Source organism: Lampris incognitus, chromosome 2 (assembly GCF_029633865.1).
Source record: "Lampris incognitus isolate fLamInc1 chromosome 2, fLamInc1.hap2, whole genome shotgun sequence".
NCBI classification, from domain to species: domain Eukaryota; kingdom Metazoa; phylum Chordata; class Actinopteri; order Lampriformes; family Lampridae; genus Lampris; species Lampris incognitus.
Window position 1 is genome coordinate 149286244 of NC_079212.1, and position 18312 is coordinate 149304555.

General features: G+C 46.7%; 2 protein-coding genes across 2 annotated transcripts; both read right to left on the reverse strand.

Annotated features, from left to right (window-relative positions):
• Positions 1-3610: 3610 nt before the first annotated feature.
• On the reverse strand, positions 3611-4500 carry LOC130107795 (hydroxyacyl-thioester dehydratase type 2, mitochondrial-like). Its single transcript, XM_056274551.1, has one exon. It carries the CDS (start codon positions 4498-4500, stop codon positions 4000-4002), a length of 501 nt encoding a protein of 166 aa, XP_056130526.1. The 3' UTR covers positions 3611-3999.
• On the reverse strand, positions 4491-17835 carry rpp14 (ribonuclease P/MRP 14 subunit). The gene is made up of 6 exons (XM_056274552.1): positions 17684-17835; positions 15180-15298; positions 14286-14370; positions 13348-13424; positions 7908-7986; positions 4491-4621 (listed from the first exon to the last, which is right to left on the reverse strand). The coding sequence occupies exons 2-6, from the start codon at positions 15269-15271 to the stop codon at positions 4565-4567; spliced, it is 390 nt and encodes a 129-aa protein (XP_056130527.1). The 5' UTR covers positions 15272-15298; positions 17684-17835; the 3' UTR covers positions 4491-4564.
• Positions 17836-18312: the final 477 nt, after the last annotated feature.

Here is an 18312-nt window from a genome sequence, read left to right on the forward strand (position 1 = left end):
GGTATGCGTCTTGATGCGCTTCAGGGCCGAGAAAGACCGCTCACCTGAAGAGGTGGATACGGGGATGGTCAACACCAGACAGGTGAGGTGATGAAGCTGCTGCATGCTCTCACTCAGCTCCCTCTGTGTAAGGAAATGAAGCAGCTCCGCTGGGCTCCTTCCCTCGAAGTTTGACATGTTGTACATGACTGTCAGTTCAGTCTTGAGCCTAGGGAGGTCAAAGTGCCGCCCATAGCTTCCCCCAAGACTTTCAAGCTCAGAGTTGGGGAAGTTTTCTCTGTATGTTGAAAACTTCTTTGGGTCCAGGAGGGCAAGGAACAGGAGCTTTTCATGGTCCTTGAACCTGTCCCTTAGTTGAGTGACAATGTTGTCCAGGATCTCACTGTGCAGCTGTTGGTACACAGTGCGCACATCTGCTTGACCTTGTCTCCGTGCCCTGTGCCCACTAGGAGCCCCGACGTCACGCACGATGCCCTCATAGATGGAGTCAAAATTCCCCTTTTCTCTCTCTGTGGTGCTGCAAAAGTCATGAATGCTGGACAAACAAAAGTGCATATCAAACTCATTATCCTGCAAGATCCCAAACAGCGCATCAGCGTATGCAAAAATCGAGCTGAATGTGGAGAGTAGAAAGCAGAAGTCAAAGCTTGTCAGCAGTGTTATGTAGCCATCTGCGCTATGAACTGCGTCTTCCGCAAAGTCATCGTGGTGGTCCACGATAAACTGAAAGAGCTGCAGGAGTTCCTCCCTCCACTCGTACACAGTGCAAACCAGACGCGACGAGAAGTTCCACCGTGTTGGAGCCACTCTCGGGGCTCTTCGCTGGCAAATCTCCTCCAGCGCTTTGGTGCGTGTCGCTGATCTTGTGAAATAGGCTGCCAGGCCGCTGAGATGAGAGAAGAAAACCTTGCACTCTTTGATTTTAGCAGCGCCTTGCGACATGACAAGGTTCAGAGAGTGTGCATAGCAGTGGATGAAAAGAGCCTGTGGTATCTTTTCTTTAATCTTGGCTTGTACCGCATTCAGGCCAGAGGCCATGGCTGCGGCTCCATCGTAACACTGGGCCACTACTTTGGCAGCGCATTCACATCCCTCTAAGAACTCCAGAACCCGGCCCGCCACCGCCTCTGCGCGTTTGTCCCCGCTGACGTCATCATACTTGAAGAACCTCTCCTTCACACCGCCGTCGTGAGCATAACGCAGGACATAAGACACCTGAGCAGCGTGGCTGATGTCGCTCGTCTCGTCCACCATGATGGAAACAAAGGGTGTTCTCTTCACCTCGTCTCTCATGGCCTCCGTTATCACATCTGCCACCGACTGAATCAGATCGTCCTGAACGCTGCTGGACGCGCCCATGAACACGGTGGCAGCATCAAGATGGCGGCGGAGGGGGGCGTCATATTCAGCCAGAAGCTCCAGCAGCTCCTCGTAGGTCCCTTTATCGTCGGAGTCTTGGGCCTCGCCGTGTCCTCTAAACGCGAGCTCTCGCTTCCCCAGAAACACGACGACGCTGACGAGACGCTTCAGTATTTCTCGGTTCTGCCGGACCGCGCGGTTGTGGGCCAGAGTTCGGTTGCGGCGCTGCTCGTCCGGCTGAAGATGTGGCCCGGCGTGGCGGAAGGTTTTGAAAGTGACGGTGGCTTGCAGGTGTGCAGCAGAGTCCTGGTGGCGGTGGGCGGACTTGGTCAGATTCCCGAGGCTACAGAAGCCAGCACAGGCCCAGGCGGAGGCCCTGTCGGTGGAGAACAGCAGGCAGCTCCAGCAGTACAGCCGGTTCGTTGCTCTGCATCCCGTCATCCAGGGGTAGCGTTGGTAGTTATCCACCTTGAAACGCCTCTTAAAGCTGTTCCTGTCTTCGGTGAGGGGAAGAGCGGGAGTTGGCCTTCCGTCTCCGATCACGCGCTGCTGTTCCCCGAAAGCGCGCCTTGAGAAGGGAAACGCTAGCAAGCTAGCGACAACGTCGCTGTCGTCCTCTCCTCCTGGAGCCATGCTCGCTCCGGCTCTAACTTCTCTCTCGGACCAAACTGGACTTCATCGCACTCGTCTGATGCACAGCCTGGCGTTAGGAAGGATGTGCGGGTTGGTCGGTTGGTTTAAGTGAACCAGTAGATTTGGATGGCCAACGTGAAAGAGTCGCTCCGTCACAAGTTAGGACTCCTCAGCAACCGCACGTCATTCTTTTATATGACTGAGTCCGCGTCTGGATAGGTCTGGACTTCTAGAGGTCTTGGCCCACCCACTGCAACAGCACAACATGATTGGCTGAGTCACCTGTCACTTTCTAAATAAACACACACGCACAGGGACTTCTAGCAGTCCTAACCAATGAGGGAGCCAGCCAGCTAACCCTTTCTCTGCCAAGAGACAACGAACTCTGATTGGATAACTCGATTTTCACGGTTTCAGTACAGTAACCCTTTCATTACTGAAGCAAACTTGATAGAAACTAGGGCTAGAATTATTATTATTAAACGAAAGATTTTAAATATAGCATTTAAAATGCTGATATGTTGGGCCTTCTCTGGAGTCCCTAAGGGTTCCCCTCCAGTTTCATATGCAAGTATGGGCGTGACTCACACCCATACTTGCATATGAAACTGGTCGTTGGTTTGGGTCGTTATGCCACTGTATTGTTTATAAGGGTGGGGGTACCTGCAGTCAGCTGAGACTGAAGAGGTCACTTAGATGATGATGAAACGTTTCTGTCAGGAAACGTTGTGTCCAGATGAAGTGATTCAACCTTCTGTGATTTCCTTACCTGGATTATTGAGCAGCATCAATACAATAACATGAGGATTTTAAAATGAATAGAATGCACATTAGTCGCTGGTAACGCCATGTTTTTAACCAGACTTTAAACTTTCACTGAGATATTAAAACAAGATTAGTGAGCTGAAAACACACAAGTAATTTTCACTTAACCATGTTTGGTGATATTTGGAAGAGTCGTGGTGCTCACTTAGGTCAAATCTATCACCATAATTTCAACATAAAGACCACATCAGGCTAATTTTTGTCAATCCAGCAAATTCCAACAAAAGTTTTGCCGTTTTTTGGTTTCGCTGTCATATCCAGCATCAAAACACAACACTTGGCTGATATAATTCAACTTTAAATAATTTGCCCTGAAAACAATTCTCCACCACCAGCAAACCGAATTCAGTTTGGGTTAGAGGTCATCAGGCTGTAGGTTGAAGGTCATCAGGCTGTAGGTTGGAGGTCTTCAGGCTGTCAGTGGGGGGTTATCAGGTTGTGGGTTTGAGGTCATCAGGCTGTGGGTTTGAGGTCATCAGGCTTTGGGTTGGAGGTCATCAGGCTGTGATGCTTCTTTGAAGTCAGCAACAAACAAACAAACCCTGGCAGATGTGACGTCACTTCATACCTTTAGGAACTGTCCGGGTCTGCTGGATACTTCAAAATATGTACAATCCACAAGATAACACATGCTTTGTTTTACTTAACCACTATGAAAATTTAACTGATTCACAGAGACCACTGCCACCTGTTTGTCTGGTGAAAACTTGAGTAACCGGTTAGAAATAAAAACAGGCCTACTGAAGTAAGAAAAAGGGGAGCTTTTATCAAAGCGAGCACTGCTTGGTCGACTTAATGTCCAATTTAACGGTGGACATGAAAACTTTATTAAAGCACCTCAATGATCAAATCAGAAGTAAAGCCAAGATTAATACGTTGCAGAATTCGTTGTGGTTTTCATACAGAGAAAGTCACATTTCAGGTCTTACTTCAACTCTGTATAAAACATGACTGGCAAGCAGACCTTCTGCTTCAAATAAATAAGACAAGAACTCGACATCAGTCAGTTGCAGGACCACACAAACTCATTTATCTGACAGCTCTTTTAAATCCAGGAGGGTAGAATTCAATTCAAACTAATAAAAAACACCATCCTTAACGTACAGTACGACATCACAACACCATCTTCCACAAGAGCAAGAGAAGCTCCTGGAAGCACAGCTCCCAGTCCCCCTCTCCTTCTCATCCTCCCTGCTGCTCCTCTGGCATCATCACCATCACCTCTCCCTCCATCACCACCTTGTCTCGGACCGAGCAGCTCACGGCTATAAAGCTAAATGACATCTTCATCTTGCGGACCTCTGCCTCGGCAAGGACCTCCTCCCCGACATAGAGCGGTGCTGGGAAGCGGATCTCCTGATAGAGGAAGACGCAGCCGCGGCCTGGCATCTTAGTGCCCAGCACGGCCGAGATCAGCCCATTGATGAGCACGCCGTGCACGATTGGCCTCTCGAAGGCAGTGGTTCTGGCATAGGTCGGGTCCAGGTGCAGTGGGTTGGTGTCGCCCGTCAGCTGGGCGAACAGCTCCAGGTCGCGGGTGGAGAAGGCCTTGGTGAGCGAGGCGCGCTGGCCTACATGGAGCCCCCGAAGGGATGGAGCCCTGCTGACCGCCGTCCTCCCAGCTGCTCTGCAGGCTGCCATGATGAACGAGCCGGGTAACCTCTTTTTCCAAAGGGTGTTCATTTTCTGCCCAGCTGTGTGTGTGTGTATGAATGGTGAGTTGACGTCTGGTGTGGTTTCCTCTCTGTCAGTTCAGCTGTAGTTCTCTGCTGTTTCCACTCAGCGCCAGTAAGAAAGGAGAAACCTGAAAAACACAGAACCAGAACAACTCTTGAGCTCCACAGTCTCTCAGGTTAAAAGTTCTCATGTCCTTCTGTTTCAGTCCTGATCGCTACTGTGCAGACGCGACAAGTCAAAACAAACAAGACCAAGTCGTTGAAATAGAAAGGTGGTGGAGACACATCAGGTTTACTGACATCGTCACACTCCTTCAATAAAAATCAGTTTACTGTGACTGGCGTTAACAACAGAAGCAATCAGCTGCTGTGGTTTTAAATGCAAGACATCACATCAGTCAGTGCGTTGACATGCACAGTTAAGTTGCGCTTCGGTTACAGCTCCATGACGCCATGTAATTGGACTACTGTCATTGTCCCAGTACACAAGAACCGAGGGAGAATTGATTTATTGACGGGAAGTATGTTCGACCCCGGTACAGTAGGGGGCTGAAAGGGGGCATACTTTCAGCTGGTTGCTATTGGACGTTCTTCCAGTTGACCTATTGCGTCACATACCAAACAAGAAGTGACAAACAAGTTAGCAAGTGGCAAGGATATTCAACTCCTTTAGCTGACACAACATGAAGTTTGTCTCCTCGTCTGTCCAGAAATACTCACCATGTTGATACTGTTGATACTACGCTGTTCCACTTCCGGGTGAAAAGACCACCGCGGGAACTATGGATCATGCACAGAACGCCTAGGCCAGTTCAGGGCCGATTGAAGCATATACATGCCAGAGTAAATCCATCCCCAACCACATCATCTAGGTGTGTTAGTCCCACTTCCAGAAATTGGATTTAGTACGACTTCAGTGGGACTGACACGTTTACATGTATTTTAAAAGTCCAGTTTTAGTCGGACTAACACAATAAATCCACTTTTTCTGACATCACGTAAACGTACAGACTGTGTTACTTTCATGTTTACTTTGCTTCAGTATCACTACTGATATTTACTAGTCATGTGACTGACTCGTAACGTAACAGTAAGATATTTACTTGTCATTTACTAGTCACATTATGATCTCTACTAATGTTATGATGTTGCCCAGTCATATTGTACTGACTAGTCACAGCACAACATGTACACAGTACAACATGCACTGTATGTGATGATATGTGCTGAGATGTTTCACACAGCAGCTTTAGTCTCCAGGCTGTGGTCTGGCAGGGCAGCAGCGCTGGTCTGAGAGCTTAACGCCTCACAGCCAATTTATCTGTCGGTCAGACCTGTTTCACAGTGCAGTGATCAGCCTGAGTGGATGCGCTCAATAACAACATTTAAGAAGACACAAACCTGTGAGATTAAATGAAATATCTACTACTACTACTACTACTACTTTCAGCTGCTCCCGTTAGGGGGCGCCACAGCAGATCATCCGTTTCCATCTCTTCCTGTTCTCTGCATCTTCCTCTGTCACACCAGCCACCTGCATGTCCTCCCTCACCACATCCATAAACCTCCTCTTTGGCCTTCCTCTTCTCCTCTTCCCTTGCAGCTCCATATTCAGCATCCTTCTCCCAGTATACCCAGCATCTCTCCTCCACACATGTCCAAACCATCTCAATCTTGTCTCTCTTGCTTTGTCTCCATACCGTCCAACCTGAGCTGTCCCTCTAATATACTCGTTCCTAATCCTGTCCTTCTTCATCACTCCCAATGAAAACCTTATCATCTTCATCTCTGCCACCTCCAGCTCCTCCTCCTGTCTTTTCATCAGTGCCACTATCTTCAAACCATATAACATAGCTGGTCTCACAGCCATCTTGTAAACCTTCCCTTTAACTCTTGCTGGTACCCTTCTGTCACACATCACTCCTGACACTCGTCTCCACCCACTCCACCCTGCCTGCACTCTCTTCTTCACCTCTCTTCTGTACTCCCCGTTACTTTGGACAGTTGACCCCAAGTGTTTAAACTCATACGCCTTCATCACCTCTACTCCTTGCATCCTCACCATTCCACTGTCCTCCCTCTCATTCACGCATAGGTATTCTGTCTTGCTCCTACTGACTTTCATTCCTCTTCTCTCCAGCGCATACCTCCACCTCTCCAGGCTCTCCTCAACCTGCACCCTACTCTCACTACAGATCACTATGTAATCCGCAAACATCATAGCCCACGGAGACTCCTGCCTGATCTCGTCCATCAACTTGTCCATCACCACTGCAAACAAGAAAGTCACATTATGACTAGTCACATTATGATCTCTACTAATAATGTTATCATGTTCACCAGTCATACTGTACTGACTAGTCACAGTACATGTACACAGTACAACTTGTACACAATACATGTACTAGTTATGTGATGACATGTGCTGAGATGTTTCACACAGCAGCTCTAGTGTGTCTCCAGGCTGAGATGTTTCACACAGCAGCTTAGTGTGTCTCCAGGCTGAGATGTTTCACACAGCAGCTCTAGTGTGTCTCCAAGCTGAGATGTTTCACACAGCAGCTCTAGTGTGTCTCCAGGCTGAGATGTTTCACACAGCAGCTCTAGTGTGTCTCCAGGCTGAGATGTTTCACACAGCAGCTCTAGTGTGTCTCCAGGCTGAGATGTTTCACACAGCAGCTCTAGTGTGTCTCCAAGCTGAGATGTTTCACACAGCAGCTCTAGTGTGTCTCCAGGCTGAGATGTTTCACACAGCAGCTCTAGTGTGTCTCCAGGCTGAGATGTTTCACACAGCAGCTCTAGTGTGTCTCCAAGCTGAGATGTTTCACACAGCAGCTCTAGTGTGTCTCCAGGCTGAGATGTTTCACACAGCAGCTCTAGTGTGTCTCCAGGCTGAGATGTTTCACACAGCAGCTCTAGTGTGTCTCCAGGCTGAGATGTTTCACACAGCAGCTCTAGTGTGTCTCCAAGCTGAGATGTTTCACACAGCAGCTTAGTGTGTCTCCAGGCTCAGATGTTTCACACAGCAGCTTAGTGTGTCTCCAGGCTGTGGCCTGGCAGGGCTGCAGCACTAGTGCTGATGCTGTGCGGGAGCTTAATACTGCACAGCCAACTTGAGTTTATGGGTCGGTCAGACCTGGTTCATAGTGCAGCGATCAGCTTACATTTGGATGTGCTCAATAACGAAATGTAAGAAGAGACAAACCTGTGAGGTTAAATGAAATGTAAAGGATTAAAACTTGTTTTCTCTGTGTCCTGACAGTCCACCAAGAGGTCCTACATGCTTTGGGAAGGGGGATGATTCTAAATGTTTGTCTGTATTAACTTAACCTCTGTCTTCCAGTTTTCTTAGTTAAAGATGGATTAACTAACACAGGGCTGAACTAAACTTGTGTCTCAGTATCAACAGCAGACCTGCAGGACTCTGAAGGCACACGACTGGTTCCGACAGGAGCCCAGAAGAGTCAGAGAGCTCCACAACTTCACCAGACCCCTGTAGAGAGGACAGAACACACACACACACACACACAGTTTGGTCAGTTATCAGGAACAATTTATCTGTCATGTTATCAGCTCATGTTGGACAGTTTGGAGACAAAGCAAGAGAGACAAGATTGAGATGGTGTGGACATGTGTGGAGGAGAGATGCTGGGTATACTGGGAGAAGGATGCTGAATATGGAGCTGCCAGGGAAGAGGAGAAGAGGAAGGCCAAAGAGGAGGTTTATGGATGTGGTGAGGGATGACATGCAGGTGGCTGGTGTGACAGAGGAAGATGCAGAGGACAGGAAGAGATGGAAACGGATGATCTGCTGTGGCGCCCCCTAACGGGAGCAGCCAAAAGTAGTAGTAGTAGAAGTAGTCGTAGTAGTTATAATAATAATGATGAAGATAATAATAGTAACAATAATCATAGTAAAAGCAACAACAACATCTGCACAGAAAACTTGCTGGCCCAATGGAAAAACCCCGGACATTTTGGCCATTGGCTTGGCATGCATTAGACACGGGCCGTCCATATAAGCAAGGTAAGCAGTTCTTACCCAGTGAAAAAAGAAAAAATAACACTGTGAAATATTAAAATAAAAGCGCTAATATAAACCGTTTGTTTGTCTTCATTAAAAGAGTCGTCGTCTTTGGTTCCAGTGCGGCAGCAGTAATTAATTTTGTCTTAGCGTTTTGGCGCCACCTGCAGGTGTAAGCACACTCCTTGCTTTCTCTAGTGTGGATTCGAATGCATAAGAAGACGGCATTATCCACCACGGGCGTTGAACTTGTTCCCTCAGCCCGCTACTAACATGCCCAGGGTGAGCATGCTTACAAACCAGTCAGGAGCTCTTTCCTTATCAATGTCATCACGTCCACGTTCACGCAACAGACCTGCATACTAGCTCCTAGCTAACCAGCTCCTAGCTCACCAGCTCCTAGCTCACCAGCTCCTAGCTAACCACTGTCGACTGATTTTAACATCACAGTGAACATGGACAGCAGTACTGTAAACATCAGCGACCGTCGGGGTATTTGCAAACCGGATTTCACGGGAAAAACTGAGTTACTTTCTAAAGGCCGCCCGGAACCAGCGTTGAAAGACCTTCACAGTAAAGAGGGAAGGCTGGTGAGGGGTTCCAACAAGCCTGGTACGGACATCAGACATGGCTGTGTGGCTGTGCAGCGACTAGCCGCCTCTTCTGCTGCTCCTGTCCGTTGTTTCCAACGGGTGATTGTAGTGTGTGGACTCAGGCGGGCTACGGACACCTTAATAACCTGACACAGGGGCCCAGTAAACACCAGAAGACCACAGGACACGTCAGAAGCCAAGTAGCATTGAAAACATTTGGCACCAGCCGTATCGATTTAGCTCTCGATGAGCAAACGAGATTATCGATTGATCTTCACAACCGAAAGGTTAGGGAGAATAGAGATACTCTAAACAAACTGATTAGTGCCATGGTTAGCTAAGCAAGAAATAGCATTGCGGGGCGATGAGGAAGGCAAGGACTCTGAACCGTGGCAATTACATGGAACTCATTCATCTCATTGCAAAGGAAGATGCGAATTTAGCCACCCATTTAAGCTCGTCTACTGTTTCCTCTGGCCTTTCCAATAAGATCCAAAACGATCTGATTGAGGCAATCGGAGACGTCATCATCAACAACATTAAAAATTAGATTTCTGAAGCCCCCTTTGTTGCTGTACAAGTTGATGAATCAACAGATGTAACAAGTACAGTACAGGCATCGGTCATTCTGCGCTACGTGCTGAATCAAGAGGTGAACAAACATACGATGGAGCCGCCGTTATGGCATCTAGTTTAAATGGAGTTCAGGCCAAGATCAGACAAAAAAATAGCAGAGGCTACTTTTACACATTGTTACGCTCATAAAATAAATCTCGTATTATCACAATCGGCGAGGTCTATTTCAGAATGCCAGGTCTTTTTCAAAACAGTGGAAGGGCTTTCATCGACACAGACAAAAAGACAGGAGGAGGAGCTGGAGGTGGCAGAGTTGAAGATGATAAGATTTTCACTGGGAGTGATGAAGGAGGACAGGATTAGGAATGAGTATATTAGAGGGACAGCTCAGGTTGGACGGTTTGGAGACAAAGCAAGAGAGGCAAGATTGAGATGGCTTGGACATGTGTGGAGGAGAGATGCTGGGTATACTGGGAGAAGGATGCTGAATATGGAGCTGCCAGGGAAGAGGAGAAGAGGAAGGCCAAAGAGGTTTATGGATGTGGCGAGGGAGGACATGTAGGTAGCTGGTGTGACAGAGGAAGATGCAGAGGACAGGAAGAAATGGAAATGGATGATCCACTGTGGCGCCCCCTGACGGGAACAGCTGAAGGTAGTATTAGTAGTAGTAGTAGTAGGAAGGGCTTTCATCATTCTTCAACAAATCGACAAAGTGCATGAAACTCCTGGATGAGGTCGTCAAACGATGGATACCAAGAGCTGCACCGATACGGTGGTATTCTCACTCACGCTTCGTCCAGACAGTTGGCCACCACTACTCGGATTTGCAGACCATGTTTCAGTCGATGATCGATAATCCTACTGACTGGGATAATGAAACCCTAATGATGGCTACAGGTTGTGACGCTTGGCTGGCAAAGGCCTCGACGTGCTTTCTCCTTGACACCTATGAGGACACTTTCAGTGTCACTGATGCGCTGTTTAATGTGCTGCAAAAAAGGGACTGGACATTGGTTATTGTTGTTCTAGAATACAAGACACAATGGCAGCTTTGGAAAACTAACGGCAGGGCTTTGATGCGCACTATGCGCAATTTGACCAGAAATGCAGCCAGCTCAACCTCACGGAGGGAGGGGCGAGCAAAACCCAACCAATCCATCAAAGACGAGAGAAAGACACTTTTTCACAGGATTTTGAATGACACGCTCGCACAAATGAAGGCTAGATTTAGCAATTTCAACAGTTTGAATTTCATTGGCCTCATTGACAAGCAATTTAACCAAATGTCAAAAAACATTTGAGAGCCCGGTGGTGTATGCTAAACACTTTGATTTCATCAGGCTTAAGGCAGACTTAGTTGGACTTTACCAAATACAGGAGGTGAGAGAGAAAAGACTTGGGGAGAAGCTTGGGTGGCTCATTCAGCATGATTTGGTTGAAACCGTTCCTGAGGCAACAAAGTTGCTAAAATCAGTCTAAACTATACCAGCAACAATGGTATCTGTTGAGAGGTCATGTTCAACGATGAAGAGAGTGAAGACCCTCAGTCGAAATCGCACCGGACAAGGACGCCTTTCATCGCTGGCCCTGGTTTCAGTTGAGAAGGAGAGACTTTCCGAACTCCAACAAGCAGGAGACTTTTACAGTAAAGTCATGGAGGTGTTCATTCACAAGGAGAGACGCATGGATTTCGTGTCCAAGTACAGTAAGATCACATATTTCTGTAACTTTGTTATGGCTGCTGGTTCATACTGTTCGCTAGCCTGATAAGCTGATGGCGATCTGATTTAACTGCTGTGCTGCACTGGTTATACTTTATTTAAGACCGCCTTCTTTACCTTTTGAATGTAGGCCTATGTGTTGTGCATTGATGTTGAGAACATTGTGTCTGGAGAGAGATTAGTTGGGCCAGAGCAGATTGTCTATCAGCAGCTCTGAGTTTGGCTAATTGTCGCTGTCCATCCCGGTGGTTCTGAGTCAATCGATGAGCCCTTGATTTGAAACATTATATCGTGACTGGTAATTTTTTTTTTTGTTTTTGGTAATTTGATCATAAAGTCCGCCACAGTAACACTCCGCTTACTGTTTGTTAGCGGGTTCTAGGGCATCAATTTACCTGAATGGCATTCCCTTGACACTGCACTCACCCATAACATTTGTGCTTGGCACAATGTGTAATTAAGTGTATTAAAACATTTTATTCTTACCCAATCTCAAAGCTCTCGGCACGTGCCTGGCGTGCATGACATGATTTGGCCCTTGGGGAAAACTAATTGGGGAACTGTGCTACAGGCTAACCACTTCTACTTTTAATTCATTAACTCTTAGGGCCCTCAGGCCGTCGGTGAGCGTCTGTGACCCTAGTTTTTGTGGTGTGTCCCGCACCATCGGCACTGGTCGGACCGCTGTCGGCAGCTTTTCGGCCAATTCAGCACGTTGAATGGGCGGAGCCCGTCGGTGCGAGAGATCACTCTGATTGGCTGTTCAGCTTAGTGAATCAGTGCAGAACGTACATGCTAGTTGGCCGTCGGCTGTAGTCTTTGCGGTGTGTTCAAGTGCTATTTGTTTGGCCCAGGCAGCAGGCGACGTGAGGCGATGCAACAGTCGGCCTTCGTCGCCACTAGTCGGTTTGGTGTGTCTGGGCCCTTAGTCTGATGTTGATCAGTTACAGGTTCTGTCCCTTCCAGTTCAATCAATTTTAGTTTGATTCATATCGTTTTATTCCACCATTCTTCAATATCCTCTTCACTCCATTTTATTTTTCTTTACCTTTTACAGGATGTAAAATGCATTATGTTGCAACTTTATGTACCGAATGTGCATAACGAAGTACTGAGGTCAAAGGAGGTACTTTACATAATTAATGGTTGTCTTGAGTCAAAGTAAAAGTGTGCCTTGAAACCACAAGAGTCCATGTAAGTACAAGTCATGTAGTGTTATGTTCTTAATAATGTCTCCTACGTTCTTCATGTCATCAAACTCCCCTCTATCTCTTCTTCATCACACTTCCCTTTTATCTATTCTTCGTCAAACTTTTCTTTATCTCTTCTTTATCACACTTCCCTTTTTATTTCTTCTTTATCTCTTCATCACACTTCCCTTTTTATCTCTTCATCAAAATTCCCTTTATCTCTTCTTCATCACACTTCCCTTTTTCTCTTCTTCATCAAACTTCTTTATCTCTTCTTTATCACACTTCCCTTTTTATTTCTTCTTTATCTCTTCATCACACTTCCCTTTTTATCTCTTCATCAAAATTCCCTTTATCTCTTCTTCATCACACTTCCCTTTTTCTCTTCTTCATCAAACTTCTTTATCTCTTCTTTATCACACTTCCCTTTTTATTTCTTCTTTATCTCTTCATCACACTTCCCTTTTTATCTCCTCTTCATCAAACTTCTTTATCTCTTCTTTATCACACTTAACTTTTATCTCTTCTTCATCAAACTTCCCTTTATCTCTTCTACATCACACTTCCCTTTTCATCTCTTCTTTATCTCTTCATCAAACTTCACTCTATCTCGTCTGTATCTCTTCTTCATCACACTTCCCTATTCATCTCTTCTTTATCAAACTTCCCTCTCTATCTCTTCTTCCTTGTTCCCTCCCTCTATTCTGCAGGTGGGTGTAGTGTAGGAGATGAACCACTGTTAGTCGTTACCTGCTGTAAACCCTCAGAACTGCCGTCAGCGTCTCCTCCTCATATTTCAATAGGTCAAAGGGGAACGCTGCTCCCACCTGACGTGCTCACACACACACACACACACACACAATACATATAGGTTAGTTGAGAAAGGCTATGCAGCGTAAAGGTCATGAATTTACAGTTCAGATCATCTGTTCTTCTGAGCTGCCCAGGGGCGTCATGTGTCAGTCATTGCTATGGGCAAATTTGACCGTACACACCCATGGAATGTTTTAGCCCTCAAGAATGTCTGACAGTCAGCAGCAAAGCATGATGGTTATTTGTAATTCCTTCCTCCGAACATCTATTGTCTACCTCTTACAACAAGCAATCACCCAGGCCTGCAAAGACATCAGTGTTAGCCAACTGGTGTGTAAATTCAGGGGTTACCCAGGTTCTACACAGGTCTCTGAGACAAACTTCAGGGCTACAAAATCCCAAGGGTGTGTACGCACAAATCTGCCCATAGTAACGACTGATACATGAGGCCCCCGGTCTCTGCTCCACCCCCTCTGCTGATCCGGGGAGGGCTGCAGACTACCACGTCTCCTCCGATGCATGTGGAGTCACTAGCCGCTTCTTTTCCCCTGACAGTGAGGAGTTTCACCAGGGGGACGTAGCGCGTGGGAGGCTCACACTATTCCCCCCAGTCCCCCCCCTGAACAGGCGCCCCGACTGACCAGAAGAGGCGCTAGTGCAGCGACCAGGACACCTACCCACATCTGGCTTCCCACCCGCAGACACAGCCAATTGTGTCTGTAGGGACGCCCGACCATGCCGGAAGTAACACGGGGATTCAAACCGGTAATCCCCATGTTGGTAGGCAACGGAATAGACCGCCACACCAAAGACCCAAAGATTTTTATCCACAATGAAACAGACATGAACCTCTGACCAGGGCAGTGTGATGTTACCTCTCCATAAAGACTCCTGAGGGCACTGATGATGAGCTGCTTCAATTCTACAGCACTCAGTGTGGTACCGTCATTCTCTAGTACACTACACACACACACACACACACACACACACACACACACACGTCACTTTAATGACCGGGTAGAAGAAATTATCTCAATATATGTTCATGTTATATTCACTTTCACTCATAAACACCACTAACATGACAATACTAACATAGTACCACAGTACATACTGATACACATGCTACACAAGACACCATGATCAGAATATAAACATTCATTGATCAACATTAATCAACATGGCTACAGTTGTGTTTAAGAGGAAGATGACAGCAGTAAAGCCTTCAGGTGAGGACAGTGATGTCATAAGGGGGGGGCTTACAGTGACATCATTAAGTTGAGACTTACAGGGAGATGTTCAGGATAGGACAGTGATGTCATTAAAGTGAGACTAACAGGGAGACCCCCAGGATAGGACAGTGATGTCATTAAGGTGAGACTTACAGGGAGACCCTCAGGATAGGACAGTGATGTCATTAAGGTGAGACTAACAGGGAGACCTTCAGGATAGGACAGTGATGTCATTAAGGTGCGACTTACAGGGAGACCTTCAGCATAGGACAGTGATGTCATTAAGGTAAGACTTACAGGGAGACCTTCAGGATAGGACAGTATTGTCATTAAGGTGAGACTAACAGGGAGGACTTCAGGATAGGATAGTGATGTCATTAAGGTGAGACTAACAGGGAGACCTTCAGGATAGGATAGTGATGTCATTAAGGTGAGACTAACAGGGAGACCCTCAGGATAGGACAGTGATGTCATTAAGGTGAGACTTACAGGGAGACCTTCAGGATAGGACAGTGATGTCATTAAGGTGAGACTTACAGGGAGACCTTCAGATAGTGGTAAACCGAGGCGTTTTTCAACGTGACTCGTTCAAATGTTGATGATTCTGCCGCTTCGCCAATCCGCTGCATTCTTTTTGGCTACAACAACACGAACCCCTTCGAATGACAAAGCAGGAACTTCGTTAGCATGCAAACATCTGGAACCCTGTTCAATACAGAAATTCATCAGGGCAGATTAAAGTCGCACATGCGTTTTATCTTGACAGGTGTCAAATAACGTTTAGTCACATATAAATATCCCCAAGGCAGAACAGTGGACCAAACTTTACAAGCTGGTTCAAACCTTTGGAATTTCTACACCCATAGTTCTTGATGGCCTGTTTCAGATGAAGTGCTAAGAGAACGCAGGTTTTTCTTCCAACAAGTCCACACACCTGGAGCCTCGTGTATCAATCATTACTATGAGGCAAATTTGTTCTGACACACCCATGGAATGTTTTAGCCCTCAAGATTGTCTGACAGTCAGCAGCAAAGCATGATGGTTATTTGTAATTCCTTCCTCCGAACATCTATTGTCTACCTCTTACAACGAGCAATCAGCCATGCCTGCAAAGACATCAGTGTTAGCCAACTGGTGTGTAAATTCAGGGGTTACCCAGGTTCTACACAGGTCTCTGAGACAAACTTCAGGGCTAAAAAAAATCCCATGGGTGTGTACACAAAAATTTGCCCATAGTAACGACTGATACATGAGGCCCCTGGTGATCTCACTGGTTAAAACCCCTTCAGTTAAACAGGCCAGGCCGGTCAGTAAAATGACCTGCTATGATGGATATAAAGGGACTGGAAGGAAAACATGATTACTCTTGGCAGTCCATGGCACATGTCTGCCTATGTCTTCTACAGACCAGTGGTTCTCAGTCCTGCTTGTGGCCACCACCAGTACTGCTGGTTTAATATATTGCCAAGTACATTCGCCTGGTGTGTCAGCTATTCCAACCAAACTACTCCTCGAGAGAAGCAAGTAACTGTAGTTCAGCGGCTACTAGCACAGTAGAGGGACTCACACCTGTAGTCTGGTTCCTTAGTATAAAAGATGGCTGTCCTGTAAGACACCATTGTAAAGCTGAGTCCAGTGGTGGTCTGGTGTCCAAAATCTCCAAAATTAAACCATTCATCCATCCATTATCCAAACCATTTATCCTTACTCAGGGTGGCGGGGATGCTGGAGTCTATCCCAGCAGTCATTGGGTGGCAGGCGGGGAGACACCCTGGACAGGCTGCCAAACCATCACAGGACTCAATAGTGTGTGAGAGAGTGTAGCTGAGAACTATGAGAGAGTGTAGCTGAGAACGCATCCTCTCTTAAGGCTGCGTAGGACACAATTCACAATACACGGCCTTTCATCAGGCCGTGTAGGCCATGATGAGAGTTATGGCCTACACTGGCTGGTGAGAGGCCGTGTAGGCCATAACTCTCAGCTGCACTGCACACACCATCAAACCTTCTCACGCGCACCATCCAACTCTCTCACGCACACATGCACATAGTGCTTGTGTGTTCTTAAGATTAAACCACTGAATACAATGATAGGATAGCTGATATGCACTATGGGAAAAAAACTATGAAAATGTGACCCAGGCTGCAAAATACCGGTCCGGAATGATCCATTAAATCTATCACATTACTGTAAACATCGTTACCTTGTTACTTCTTTTAAATCGACCAACCTTTAAACAGAGACCATGTTCATTTAATCACGTTTCCAAGAGTTTTATTTTCCATAACTTTTCCAGGACCTCTAATTTACTGACTTTCCCGGGTACTTCATGACCGTATGAACCCTGGTTGGACGCAACATGAAGACTACGACCCGTCAGAACCGGGAACCAGCAGCAGGGTCGGACTGAGAGCCCCTAGTGGACTGGCTGCAGAGCAGAGCAGAGGGTTTCCTCACAGCCTGTACATCAGGGTGTCGCCTTTAGTCATCTGCTGTGGAGGATCAGGTGTATGCAGGGCTTCATACCCGCTCACCACTGCACCAGCTGATTCCACTGACTGAGATCAGACGGTGTGAGATCTAGATAAGTAATGTGATATAGACGCTATGTAGCTGAATAAAGTCCTGCACACACACACACACACACACACACACACACACACACACACACACACACACACACACACACACACACACACACACACACACACACACACACACACACACGACTCTCCACGCCTGCTGTAACGCGTTAGCATGGATGGCTGGCTGGCTGGTACCGGCAGGCTAACGGAGGTCACAGCAGCTAGCTAGCAGCTAGCTAGCTGCTAGCTAGCTGCTCCCGAGCCTGGCGTCGCTGTCCTGCTTTCCGCAGCTCCTTAACCAATATGTCAACTTCATTTCAAATATCCCCGTCTACTGATACGTGCTTGTGTTTATGACCCTGCATATTTAAAGCTGAGGGATTATGCGGCCATGAGCCCGCTTCTGCAGCATGCCTATCGTCAAATAATGTTTAATGTTCGTATATTTTACTCACCTATATCATGGAGTTGTATCTTTAACTTCAGTAGAATACGCTGTTCGTTTTCGACCTTTCTACTGTAAAGTTTAGACCAAGGTGCTTGCCCTCCCGACTGCACTTGCACCGTTTCTGTTGTGTCGGCTTAGTTTCTTCTTCGTCTTCTTCTTCAGTCTACTTACCAAGCCTTCTTCTTCTTCAGTCTACTTACCAAGCCTTCTTCGTCTTCTTAGTCCTCCTCTTCTTTGCCTTCTTCCTGTTATTGTTCTGGTTTATTGGCGGATGGTAAAGAACGGTTTGGCGCATTACTGCCACCACCTGGCAAGGAGTGGACCAGAAGAGTCCAGATTCAAGAGACCAGATTCTTTATTGTTACGTCTCGTTAAAAAGGTACGAGAGAGCAAAATCGTTGTGTTTCGGCTCCTCAACACTGCAGCAACAACAGCAATCAAACAAAAAAAATAAAAAAACGGAACAAAAAAGTAGTAATAATGATATATAATAAATCATAATAAATAGTGTGGGGTGTATGTGAGGTGCTGTGTGTGTGTGTGTGTGTGTGAGTGTGTGTGTGTGTGTGTGTGTGTGTGTGTGTGTGTACATACACACAGGGTGTTGTGATGCGTCTAGTGCAGCAGTGTGTAGTT